Consider the following 12,690-nt stretch of genomic DNA (forward strand, 5'->3'; position numbering starts at 1 on the left):
CGAGTTTGTCCCGTTTGGAAGTCGTCAAATTCATCCTGATGTGCAAATCTTATTACACGTGACTGGCAAATTATAGGCGAATTTATCTTATCAAATCAGATTTGATTTCCTAATCATAATTTGCTAGTCACGGGGAATCTAATCAAATAAGATTTGCACATCAGGATGAATTTGACGCCTTGTTCCAAACGGCTGACTAGAAAATACTGTCCCACTTTTTAAAAAATCATTTCCTATGAATGAGTTTCAGGTTTCTCTTTCCGTTTTGACATTTATATCGGTTTTTCGAAAGAAAGCTGTGAGTCTTCCATCTTCAAATCGTATCAAATCACCCGGCCTCCGGGGGGTGATTGGATGATTTGACAAATCGATTTGAATTTGATACCGTGTTAAATTAAACAATTAGACCCAATCAAATTTGATTATGACAAGATAAAAACGATTTTTCTTAAAATCAAACTTGATTTGACAAGATAAATTCGTCTTTAAATTGCAGATTCTCTCTGTACAGATATCACACCGGTCGAACGGCTGCACCCGGAGCGGTCCTCGGAGTCATGCCAAAGACTGGCGAAGGAGCAGTCCCGACTCACGCAATCGATAATCCCGGCCCGTTTGAGGACAGCAGCAGCAAGAATGGATAATAATGGTTTCGCAAAGATCTAATTTTTGTTTAAATTTTGTGAGTTTTTATTTTACTACATCGATTACAAGTGAAATAACGACCGGATTTTCGAATTTGATTCTACTCTTCGTTAACTATGTCACCAAGATTATCAACTTGATTTTTCAAAGATTCTTTTACTGCGTTAACTTCTTCTTTTAGATGTTTGATTTCTTGCTCTGGATTCATTTCTGCTCCTTGTTGTTCTTCGAATTTCTCTAATTCCGCTGCTACTCCTTCAACCACTTGTTCTTCCTCCTGAAAACAGTAACAGTAACAGTAACAGTAACAGTAACAGTAACAGTAACAGTAACAGTAACAGTAACAGTAACAGCAACAGTAACAGTAACAGTAACATTAAGTGATGGACCGCTTTGGCGATCTTAACACTGTTTAACGATACACAGTTGTTAGATTTTAAAGTTAATGCACATTTGCCGAGGTATCATTAGCGTCTGTATAGTTTGTAGTTAGTTTTTAGTTCATAATCTTTCCAATAATCGTCCAGCCGAGCCTTGAACGAATTCACAGATGGTGCTTCCACAACTTCTGTCGGCGGACTGTTCCAGTAATTGATAATTCTATTCTCTATATCGGTGTGCTTTAGAAAGTTACGTAATTAAAACAGGTATTAAGAGTATAAAGACCAAACAGACCGAACGACCAAACATTTTGTTTCACCCTCAGATTGTTTGTTTACTTAAGAGTCATCATCCAATGACTTCGTGCCACCAGCTATCCCGCTAGATGGCGTGCGTAATGTTAGTTTTTAACTGAAACTGAAACTGAATTTAACTTTAATTGAAATTTATTTTTGTAACGGGGCCACACGGAGAGACTGAAACAGTCTATCTAAGTCGTTATCACCCAGAAGCATCCACACCACATTCATCGCACTCACACATCATGCACACAAGTAATTAACAGGCGAAAAGAAACAACAACAAAAAATGTTTCACATATTACACATTAACATAGGTTTGTATAGAATGGAAATTTACAAAGTGTTGAATAATGATTTAATGTAGGTACGCTTAAAGGCAGGTTCGCTTTGAATAGTTCGAATTGATTCTGATAGAGTATTCCATAATAGGGGACCGAATATTTTGACAGAAGATTTTCTAGTTACAGTTCTAAGATAAGGCAATCTTAATTTACATCTATTACGCGTAGGTTTATTATGAATTTGATAATTGAAGTTCCAATAGTTGTTAAAGGTCCTAGGCAATTTTGAATTGACGAATTTATGCAAAAAATAGCTAGTTGCAGTTTGTTAATATTCTTAATTCTTAGTATATTCCTATAAAATATACGAGGCAAAATGTGTGAATATTTTCCCAGGGGTGGATTTAGGAGGTAGTCTCGGGGTCCGGACCCGGTTGCCTTCCCACTGCGGTTACCCTTTATTCTACAAGACAAAGATTAGCGTTAAAACCTACAAATTTCACATGTCGTCCCATCAGAATTTGCATATTTTAGAACGTGTTCCTTCAGAAATATCCAATACCGAGGGCGGTACCCTGATCGCGGCCTTTGACATGGCCGCTTATCGGAAAAATGGCATTTCTTGTCTTCTGGATTCCCAGCTTTCAATCTCCCTAGATTCACCCCTGTTTCCACTTTATGCCCCTATGGCCTACAAAAGGTGCCCTTTTCCCGTGCACCCCCCCCCCCCCACCCCGATTCAGACACTAGATTACTTACCGGGACCGTCTGTTCAACCTCTTTCCTGTTTGCTTGTTTTTTGCCCTTTTTGTCATTTGCCTTTCCTCCTTTTTTCTTTCCTTTCTTTGCCTCGACGTTCATGAAAACATCCAAACACACCAATACAACAACAAATACGGCAAATAATTTCAATCTGAAAGAAATCGTAGAAAAAAAGAAGAATTGTATATTTTCCACTCGCAAGGTTTTCAGTCTGACCCGAGACAGAACTGACATTTCTGTCATCAAGAAAATCGCGACAACAGCTAAACCGCGTTGTCTTGAAAGAACATTCGCTATTGGCTACTGCTCAGTTTACTAACCAGTTGCCACGACTTACTTTTTAACGAGTACAAATTGAGGAATTTACAATCTTGAATCTAAGATTTGAGATCGCAGAATGTCGGAACGAAACTTACCCGTTCATTTTGACAAATAGATTTCTGCGAACTGCTGCGAGTCTTGAAAGTCTTGGAAGTCTTGTGTCGAGTCTCTGTTTGGAGATTGATGATCTTTCCTACAAATCAGATCAGTTTTTATACCGAAATCCTCCAATCAGTGGCCCACCATCTGCAGAGAGACACGCAGACAGTAACCCCCGTGTGACAGAGTTCAAATACATCACAAATACATCACGTTCACACGTTCATAACAAAAATCCACTTATTGATAGAATAAGCCATAAGTTTCTGAAATAATGCTGACAAAATGTCTAATGTCTTGAACAAACGTGAAGCGTAGACGATCAGTTTTTGAAAGTGCGCTGATAAAATGTCTAATGTCTGGTGTTTGTAGTTCATTTTCAATTGAAAATGTCTCGGGTGAAGCACTGAACACATGTGAAGTGTGGACGATCAGTTTTTGAAAGTGTGCTGATAAAATGTCTAATGTCTGGTGTTTGTAGTTCATTTTCAATTAAAAATGTCTCGGGTGAAGCACTGAACACATGTGAAGTGTGGACGATCAGTTTTTGAGAGTGTGCTGATAAAATGTCTAATGTCTGGTGTTTGTAGTTCATTTTCAATTAAAAATGTCTCAGGTGAAGCACTGAACACATGTGAAGTGTGGACGATCAGTTTTTGAAAGTGCGCTGATAAAATGTCTAATGTCTGGTGTTTGTAGTTCATTTTCAATTAGAAATGTCTCAAGTGAAGCACTGAACACATGTGAAGTGTTGACGATCAGTTTTTGAAAGTGTGCTGGTAAAATGTCTAATGTCTGGTGTTTGTAGTTCATTTTCAATTAGAAATGTCTCAAGTGAAGCACTGAACACATGTGAAGTGTTGACGATCAGTTTTTGAAAGTGTGCTGGTAAAATGTCTAATGTCTGGTGTTTGTAGTTCATGTCCAATTAAAAATGTCTCAAGTGAAGCACTGAACACATGTGAAGTGTTGACGATCAGTTTTTGAAAGTGTGCTGATAAAATGTCTAATGTCTGGTGTTTGTAGTTCATTTTCAATTAAAAATGTCTCAGGTGAAGCACTGAACACATGTGAAGTGTGGACGATCAGTTTTTGAAAGTGTGCTGATAAAATGTCTAATGTCTGGTGTTTGTAGTTCATTTTCAATTCATTCAAATATACACAATTTTCCACATTTTTATCAGGCAATAACATGGGTGAGGAGGCCGCTTGGAGATTCTTTTTTAAAGGGTACGACCGGTATTCGAAATGGCTTCACTCAAAATGTCGCCAGGGTAGGCTAATTCTGTCAGTTGTCTCAATGCATGTAGATTTGCAAGGTCGTCTTTCAAAAACAGAGAATCACAAATCCTAAGAGCACGAAATGTACTATGAGCCTAAGTCTTTTGCTACGCTATAAGCCTACATTTTAGTTTACATTTATTCTGGAGACTTCTGCTGTCCTTGAACTGGTGAAATCATCGATTTCGTGAGTCGGGACTGCTCCGGCATCCTCTGGCTGCGGGGAAGGCTCCTTTGAGTTTAGTTTAGACCTCGTAACACCCCCTCCCGCCCCAGTCATAGTAACGAAATAAAATGTCAAACAGCAATGAATTCGATATTTGAAAAGCGAATATGAATCCTCTGACAAGTGGCTCGCGTTTACCAGCTGTCCGCCCGTTCGGTCCAACGACTGGTGATTTTCCACCGATTTCATTTCTAACTTATGAACTGTCAACACAATCGCCAGATGTAAAAGTCAAATCAATAGTACATTTTAACCACGGTTCATTGAATTCCATCTTGTAGGATGATGGTAATTCTTACTTTTTAATGAGTACTCTTTTTTACTATTTTATTACCATTTAATCAAAACTGATCGTCCACACTTCACATGTGTTTAGAACTTCACCTGAGACATTTTTAATTGAAAATGAACTACAAACACCAGACATTAGACATTTTATCAGCACACTCTCAAAAACTGATCGTACACACTTCACATGTGATCAGTGCTTCACCTAAGACATTTCTAATTGAAAATGAACTACAAACACCAGACATTAGACATTTTATCAGCACACTCTCAAAAACTGATCGTCCACATTTCACATGTGTTCAGTGCTTCACCTGAGACATTTTTAATTGAAAATGAACTACAAACACCAGATATTAGACATTTTATCAGCACACTTTCAAAAACTGATCGTCCACACTTCACATGTGTTCAGTGCTTCACCTGAGACATTTTTAATTGAAAATGAACTACAAACACCAGATATTAGACATTTTATCAGCACACTCTCAAAAACTGATCGTCCACACTTCACATGTGTTCAGTGCTTCACTTGAGACATTTTTAATTGGAAATGAACTACAAACACCAGACATTAGACATTTTATCAGCACACTTTCAAAAACTGATCGTCCACACTTCACATGTGTTCAGTGCTTCACTTGAGACATTTTTAATTGAAAATGAACTACAAACACCAGACATTAGACATTTTATCAGCACACTTTCAAAAACTGATCGTCCACACTTCACATGTGTTCAGTGCTTCACCTGAGACATTTTTAATTGAAAATGAAATACAAACACCAGACATTAGACATTTTATCAGCACACTTTCAAAAACTGATCGTCCACACTTCACATGTGTTCAGTGCTTCACTTGAGACATTTTTAATTGAAAATGAAATACAAACACCAGACATTAGACATTTTATCAGCACACTTTCAAAAACTGATCGTCCACACTTCACATGTGTTCAGCGCTTCACTTGAGACATTTTTAATTGGAAATGAACTACAAACACCAGATATTAGACATTTTATCAGCACACTTTCAAAAACTGATCGTCTACGCTTCACGTGTGTTCAAGACATTAGACATTTTGTCAGCATTATTTCAGAAACTTATGGCTTATTCTATCAATAATTGGATTTTTGTTATGAACGTGTGAACGAGTTAATTGTGATGTATTTGAACTCTGTCACGCAGGGGTTACTGTCTGCGTGTCTCTCTGCAGATGGTGGGCCACTGATTGGAGGATTTCGGTATAAAAACTGATCTGATTTGTAGGAAAGATCATCAATCTCCAAACAGAGACTCGACACAAGACTTCCAAGACTTTCAAGACTCGCAGCAGTTCGCAGAAATCTATTTATCAAAATGAACGGGTAAGTTTCGTTCCGACATTCTGCGATCTCAAATCTTAGATTCAAGATTGTAAATTCCTCAATTTGTACTCGTTAAAAAGTAAGTCGTGGCAACTGGTAAGTAAACTGAGCAGTAGCCAATAGCGAATGTTCTTTCAAGACAACGCGGTTTAGCTGCTGTCGCGATTTTCTTGATGACAGAAATGTCAGTTCTGTCTCGGGTCAGACTGAAAACCTTGCGAGTGGAAAATATACAATTCTTCTTTTTTTCTACGATTTCTTTCAGATTGAAATTATTTGCCGTATTTGTTGTTGTATTGGTGTGTTTGGATGTTTTCATGAACGTCGAGGCAAAGAAAGGAAAGAAAAAAGGAGGAAAGGCAAATGACAAAAAGGGCAAAAAACAAGCAAACAGGAAAGAGGTTGACCAGACGGTCCCGGTAAGTAATCTAGTGTCTGAATCGGGGTGGGGGGGGGGGGGTGCACGGAAAAAGGCTCTTGTTGGTCATTAAAGGGCGCCATAAAGTGGGGCAACAAACTCTGGGGGCTCTCCCGAGAAAATTTTGGATTTTTAATGCGATTTTATTGCATTTTGAGCACTTCTCCGAGCATTTAACTTTAATCTGCAAACAAAAATGGAAAGGATAACATGAAAAAAGGATTAAGGAATCTTTAGGGCACCCCCTGCACCCCCTTGAATCCGCCCTTGAACCTGAAGGCTTGATCTGAAAACAGTCTTACAGTCGCGAGATTTTAGCTAAACTTTAAACCCAGTTCCACATGAGTGGGTCTTATTTGACTGTAGATCCAGTTCCACATTTGTGAGGGTTTAATTTGACTGTTGATCCAGTTCTACATTTGGGCGGGTTTAATTTGACTCTGAACCAAGTTCCACATGAGTGGGCCTTATTTGACTGTGGATCCAGTTCCACATTTGTGAGGGTTTAATTTGACTGTTGACCAGTTCCACATTTGGGCGGGTTTAATTTGACTCTGAACCAAGTTCCACATGAGTGGGCCTTATTTGACTGTGGATCCAGTTCCACATTTGTGAGGGTTTAATTTGACTGACGACCAGTTCCACATTTGGGCGGGTTTAATTTGACGCTAAACCGAGTTCCACATGAGTGGGTCTTATTTGACTGTGGATCCAGTTCCACATTTGTGAGGGTTTAATTTGACTGTTGATCCAGTTCCACATTTGGGCGGGTTTAATTTGACTCTAAACCCAATTCCACACGAGTGGGTCTTATTTGACTGTGAATCCAGTTCCACATCTGTGAGGGTTTAAATTGACTGTTGATCCAGTTCCACATTTGGGCGGGTTTAATTTGACACTGAACCCCGTTTTGAATAGTATGGGTTAAACTTGAGTCTGGATCCAGTTCCACAGTTAGGTTGGTTGATTCCACTCTGAAACCAGTTTTACAGTTGTGTGGGTTTAATTTTAATGTGTGGGTTTAATTTGTGGAATTTACGAGAAAGTAAAATGTCAAGTCTATAAAAGGACTTGTTCGGACGTTGCGCTTTTTCAAAGCGGTAATCGCCGAGTTCTGTAGAAAAATGAAGGTCCCCAACTGGACCGGTTTAGGCGGATTAATCTACTGTAATACACGTCAAAAAATTATACGATAAAAATGGAAAATATTCATTTTCATTTTGTATCGTCCATAGGAGATAGAACCAGAAGTGGTCGAGGAAGAACCAGCAGTGGTCGAGGAAGAACCAGCAGTGGTCGAGGAAGAACCAGCAGTGGTCGACGAAGAACCAGAAGTGGTCGAGGAAGAACCAGCAGTGGTCGACGGAGAACCAGCAATGGTCGAGGAAGAACCAGCAATGGTCGACGATGCACCAGGATCAGAACCAGAATTAGAAGAAGGATCAGAAATCGTCGAAGATGAGTCGGATGTCGTTCAACTAGAAGACGTTAAAGGCGCTTTGGAAGAGCAAGTTGAAAATCTTGATGGTATAATCAACAAACATTAAATCAAATCGAATATGCGGTCGTTTTTTCATTTGTAATCGATGAAGTGAAATAAAACTGAAAACGAATAAAAAACCAAAATCTAGATCTATTTTTGTGAAATCATTACTTGATTTATTCTGGAGACTTCTGCTGCTGCTCCGGCATCCTCCGGCTGCGGGGAAGGCTCCTTTGAGTTTCGAATTCAGTCACAGGGAGAAAAAAAAACAAATAAACAGCAAATTCAAATTTACAATTTTTCAACAAGCGCAATATAAAAAGTGGCAGAGAAAGAAAAGCTTCCGTATCGACCGAACAACTTGAGGCTGCTGTCGCAATGAGGCAAAAGATCCGCCGGCGAAGGAAACCGGGAAGGAACCTAGGGAATGAAATGAGAATTCAAAAAATATCGTAAATTTAAGTGGAGTATACTTAAGTTATTTAGCCAAGTTCAGAAGAATGAGGAAATATAACAATTAGGGTTGATTTTTCATTGATGGATAGTACTAACCGGGCGGAGGGTAAGCCCGGGTCACGTGAGCCTGTCAGTCTCGATAAGAAAAGGTGAGTTTTTGCCAGATGAACGTTTTGAGGTGAATTTTGATGCGGGTTGGGCGGTACTTGTATTGAAAATAAAGAATATGCGTCTTCTAATTAGAATGTTTTTTAATGTTGGCGAATCGAGACCGGCCTCGGGTTCGGCGAGCCGACCGCATGAAGTGTCCGGTTCGCAGCCATTCCACAAACCGGACCGTTGGTCCGACCCTTGGTCCGAATATTCAGCCTCAGACAGGCTAAATAGGAAAAGGCAAAATAAAATGATAGAAATTAAAACACATTTACAATAAACTTTTTGCTTTATACATTAGTTGCATATTACTTTGCGTTCGACTTTAGATCCGTTAGGCTCGTACACCGGACCAACAGTCCGCGTCTATGTCCGCACTGATCTGTGTTTCTGCCGTTCGTCGTTCGAAGTTTTGCAGAGAAATATAGATAGCTTTTTTGTCGACGGATTAACAAAATAAAGGAATATGTGTCGAAAGTGAATGTAAAGCGCGTATGCAATGGAGACGCACATTTGATTTCGGAAGCTCCCTTATATATTTACACTGATTTGGAGGAGCAGATTCCTAGCGAGGTGAGGCTCCAGCAGCAGCAGCAGCGGGGTACGGGTGGTCTACCGAGATGATGTATTTTACCGAGATCAACCGAGATGAAATTAAATATAACATATTTATTTATTCCTTATCGATTTTAACACTTGTAATCATGTTATATCAGTAATGAATACCTTCTTGAGTCATATTTTACATATTTTTTTATTTTAAAAAATTTTGACTTCAAAAACGTAAACTCGGTTAGCAATAAAATTTCATTGAATTTGATTGATCGACGATCTCATCTCGGTAAAGTTAAAAGTTATTTTTCCAAAAATATCCGACTAAATATGTAAAATATGAACCCAGCAGGCATTTATTACTGATATAATATGATTTCAATTGTAAAAATCGATATGGAATAAATAAATATGTTATATTTAATTTCATCTCGGTTCATCTCGGTAAAATACGTCATCTCGGTAATAAGGATGACCGGGGTAGGGGTGGTGTGGTTCAGTCAACCGACCCAACCCCGATGAGTACCCAACTTCTCACAGGAGGGAAGGGTATAGCAGGCAAATAATTTTATGCGCTAATAAATAATCCGATTTAAATATTTTTTTTGTTCTTTTTCAATCCGATGATGCCAGAGAAAGAGATAAGAGGGAGATGATGCCATCATCCGCGGACGAAACTACAACAACGCCGCCTAGCGACGACCGACCGAAACCGATTCCCGCTAAACGGATACGTTTCCCCCGCGGCGACGACGAACCGAACGACCTTGACCTCGACGACGAGAATTCCGGTCGCGGATTGTTGTCGACCGATCGAATCATCAAAGTCGAAAATGACGACGACGACGAGGAGATACCGCCGCCTGTGCCGCCGCGTCGCGAGTCCAAATACAGTCCGGCGAAGCGTAAATCGCGTAATCGCGACGACGGCGAGCTGGACGAGTTGACGAAGGAGTTGAACGCGAGTTTAACGGATGCCGGTAATCGCATCGTCACGATCACCGGCACAATTAAACGCGGATCGAAACACGGCCAGGCCGTCGAGGTGCAGCTAAAACTCAGCGAAACGGAGCTACGCCGTTTGTCGACGGTCGTCGCCGCCGATAACACTACCGCGCGTAACCGCCGGACTTACTGCGGACTCGGCGCCGGTATCCATATCTTGTTGTTATCGGCGCTGTGTTCGCCGGTGGCGTTCGTGATTTCGGCGGCGGTCGCGTTCTACACGGGTACGATGACCTGGTATAACTTCTATCTCTACTTCAGCGAGGAACGTTCGTTATGTCATAAGATCCTCGTCTGTCCGCTGTTGATTATTTTCTACCCGGCGTTGATCGTCGCGGCGGTCGTCGCGCTCGGCATCTACGGCGCCGTCGCGCAGGTCTCGTGGTTCTACGCGAGTTGGTCGCGCGAGATGCGCGATCCCGAGAAAGGTTTCTACGGCTGGCTGTGCGCGAAAATGAATCTCGGCGATTTGACGCCGTACGAAGTGGTCGTGCTGGACGAAGACGCAGCGGTGGCGCCGTCTGGTGTTAAACAGCGCGAACACGCCGTGCAGGAAATAGTCGATGAGGAGTCGGAGGAACAGTCCTCCGTTTAATCTCGAACAAAGCGGTCGTGGGTTCGGAATTTAAACAACATCGAACATGAACTAAGATCATGGTTTAAAGCGAGTCTACTAAGTGCCACTTTTTAGAAAGGTTCGTCCCTTGGACCGGTTCCGTAATCGAGACTTAAGTTCCGTTTTTGTTCTTAAATCTTAAGGCTGATCTTGAGTTATTAGATTGAACTAAGATGAAATAAGTATATAGAACTAAGTTGGTCTTAAACCGGTATTAAGTCTATGAACGGCTGATAACGGCTCCTGGGCCCGGTTGCGCAGTTCTGACTTAAGTCCAAAAGTGGTCTTAAATCGTTAGACTGGTCTTAAGTGGTTAGATTGGTTATAGAACTGAGTTGGTCTTAGACTGGTCTTAAGTCTAAGCCATGACTATGCAACTGGCCCCTGGGGCTGGTTGCGCAGCCAGGGACCAGTTGCGCAGTCGTGACTTAAGTCCAAAAGTGGTCTTAAATCTTATGACTGGTCTTAACTTGTTAGATCGGCTATAGAACTAAGTTGGTCTTGGATTGGTCTTAAGTCTAAGCCATGACTATGAAAACGGCTTTAGCATATTTTGCACACAAAAAAATGCTAAAAATCATTTGAATTTTGAAACTAAGTGTTGATGAAGTTTAAATGAAAGCGCTTGTCACTTCTGTTCTATTAACGTGTCCTCTGGGGCCAGTTCCATAGTCAAGACTTAGGACCAAAAGTGGTCTTAAACCTTAAGACTGATCTTAAGTTGTAAGATTCGCTATAGAACTAAGTTTGTCTTAGACCGGTCTTAAGTCTAAGCCATGACTATGGAACCGGCCCCTGGTGCTTGAATGACACAGGGGATTTATCTCTACATTTTTGTAATGGTTTGACGAAAATCACGACGTCTATCATGGTCGAAATTTACTAAAAAAAAAACTGCCACTACGCACTAATAAAAAGTGCTGAAAACTTTGGTTGTGGTTTCGTGAAATGTAATGGTAATTTTTGCGACGAAATTGCGTCACGCATCATTTGAAATCTACAGTCGAAACGGCCAGTTGGGTTCGGTGTATCATGAAACTCGTTTCTAGAAACGGTGTTTCTTGTTTCTTGAAACTTGTCCGTTTCATGTTTATCTCGTGTGGCTTTTCGGGAATAATCGATAATTAATCATGCATTTAATATTTATGAATTGATGAGATTAAATTGATGAACTTGTTTTTTGCATATTTTACAAAATGTATGTTTTATATTGTATTACTTAAACGTGTATTTAACGCCCTCTATTAGTGCTTTTTGTTACGAATCTTGTCAAGTGTGCAATAAGTCAAATAAGTTTTGTCTGGGATCGACTTTTTTGGGGGATATTTCGCTTATACTTTTGAACGCATTTCTCAAATTGGTCTTAATACGACCAGTGAAACTAAAGTCTAAATCAACCATTGTTTTTATATCCAATTTACACTATTGAAGCGTTACTGCTAAAAAGCCTTAATTTTCTCATGATGAAATGAGAAAAGATCAGCCATTTTTGAAATTCTAACTACGTTTCCTGACCATGATTTTAGATGATTTGAAAATGATTTCAAATGGTAGGCACGCAAACGTATTGGCAAAATTTATTCAGTCAATAAAATGGCTAAAATCCTCTTTTCAACATGAGAAAATTGGGACTTTTTAGCAATGCTAGAATGCACAATTCCACTGGTCGCACATATTGAGGCCAAATAAGTGTCAAAAACTTAAGACGCGAAATATCCCCAAAAAATTGATCCCAGACAAAAATAGACATCAGGAACGGATCCAAGGATAAGGTTCGAGGCCTTTAGATACTTTCTATGTCCTTTTTGATCGTTGTAAAACAATGACTGCGTCACGTTTGAAAATCTGTGTATGAGCTGCGAGATGCGATGTATTTTTTCGCATTTCCAAATACAGTAAAAGTCTTTTTAAAACAGCATTTTCTAAAGAAATGCCATTGTTAAGAACCAATGAAAAATATGGCACGATGATTACGTATTTGGCAGGGTGTAATAAAGAATGGTATTATTTCTATTGAATTTTCTATTGAGTTAGATTGGCTGGCTGGCTGACT

The 12,690-nt window shown here is 40.0% G+C and overlaps 3 protein-coding genes across 4 annotated transcripts; 2 read left to right on the top strand and 1 right to left on the bottom strand.

Moving 5' to 3' along the window:
• Positions 1–745: 745 nt before the first annotated feature.
• On the bottom strand, positions 746–3,165 carry LOC141907848 (uncharacterized). The gene is made up of 4 exons (XM_074797591.1): positions 3,000–3,165; positions 2,788–2,885; positions 2,369–2,522; positions 746–922 (listed from the first exon to the last, which is right to left on the bottom strand). The coding sequence occupies exons 2-4, from the start codon at positions 2,793–2,795 to the stop codon at positions 746–748; spliced, it is 339 nt and encodes a 112-aa protein (XP_074653692.1). The 5' UTR covers positions 2,796–2,885; positions 3,000–3,165.
• Positions 3,166–5,788: 2,623 nt separating this feature from the next.
• Positions 5,789–7,932, top strand: LOC141906773 (uncharacterized). Of its 2 annotated transcripts, none has more exons than XM_074796137.1 (3): positions 5,789–5,954; positions 6,220–6,373; positions 7,608–7,932. In XM_074796137.1, exons 1-3 carry the CDS (start codon positions 5,947–5,949, stop codon positions 7,917–7,919), a joined length of 474 nt encoding a protein of 157 aa, XP_074652238.1. In that variant the 5' UTR covers positions 5,789–5,946; the 3' UTR covers positions 7,920–7,932. The 2 variants fall into 2 exon arrangements, with proteins under 2 accessions (XP_074652238.1, XP_074652236.1); XM_074796135.1 differs by lacking the exon at positions 5,789–5,954 and adding an exon at positions 6,103–6,138.
• Positions 7,933–8,813: 881 nt separating this feature from the next.
• Positions 8,814–11,482, top strand: LOC141906769 (transmembrane protein 169-like). The gene is made up of 2 exons (XM_074796132.1): positions 8,814–9,037; positions 9,650–11,482. The coding sequence occupies exon 2, from the start codon at positions 9,669–9,671 to the stop codon at positions 10,614–10,616; it is 948 nt and encodes a 315-aa protein (XP_074652233.1). The 5' UTR covers positions 8,814–9,037; positions 9,650–9,668; the 3' UTR covers positions 10,617–11,482.
• Positions 11,483–12,690: the final 1,208 nt, after the last annotated feature.

The sequence above is a fragment of the Tubulanus polymorphus genome, chromosome 6, assembly GCF_964204645.1.
Source record: "Tubulanus polymorphus chromosome 6, tnTubPoly1.2, whole genome shotgun sequence".
Taxonomy (NCBI): Eukaryota; Metazoa; Nemertea; class Palaeonemertea; order Tubulaniformes; family Tubulanidae; genus Tubulanus; species Tubulanus polymorphus.

Bases quoted from the DNA above. Each gene is read 5' to 3' on its own strand.
- LOC141907848 (XM_074797591.1), bottom strand. The intron at 923-2,368 runs GTAAGTAATCTA...TACTGTTTTCAG, and splicing joins AGGTTGAACAGACGGTCCCG to GAGGAAGAACAAGTGGTTGA.
- LOC141906773 (XM_074796135.1), top strand. The intron at 6,374-7,607 runs GTAAGTAATCTA...TATCGTCCATAG, and splicing joins AGGTTGACCAGACGGTCCCG to GAGATAGAACCAGAAGTGGT.
- LOC141906769 (XM_074796132.1), top strand. From the start codon at position 9,669: ATGATGCCATCATCCGCGGACGAAACTACAACAACGCCGCCTAGCGAC.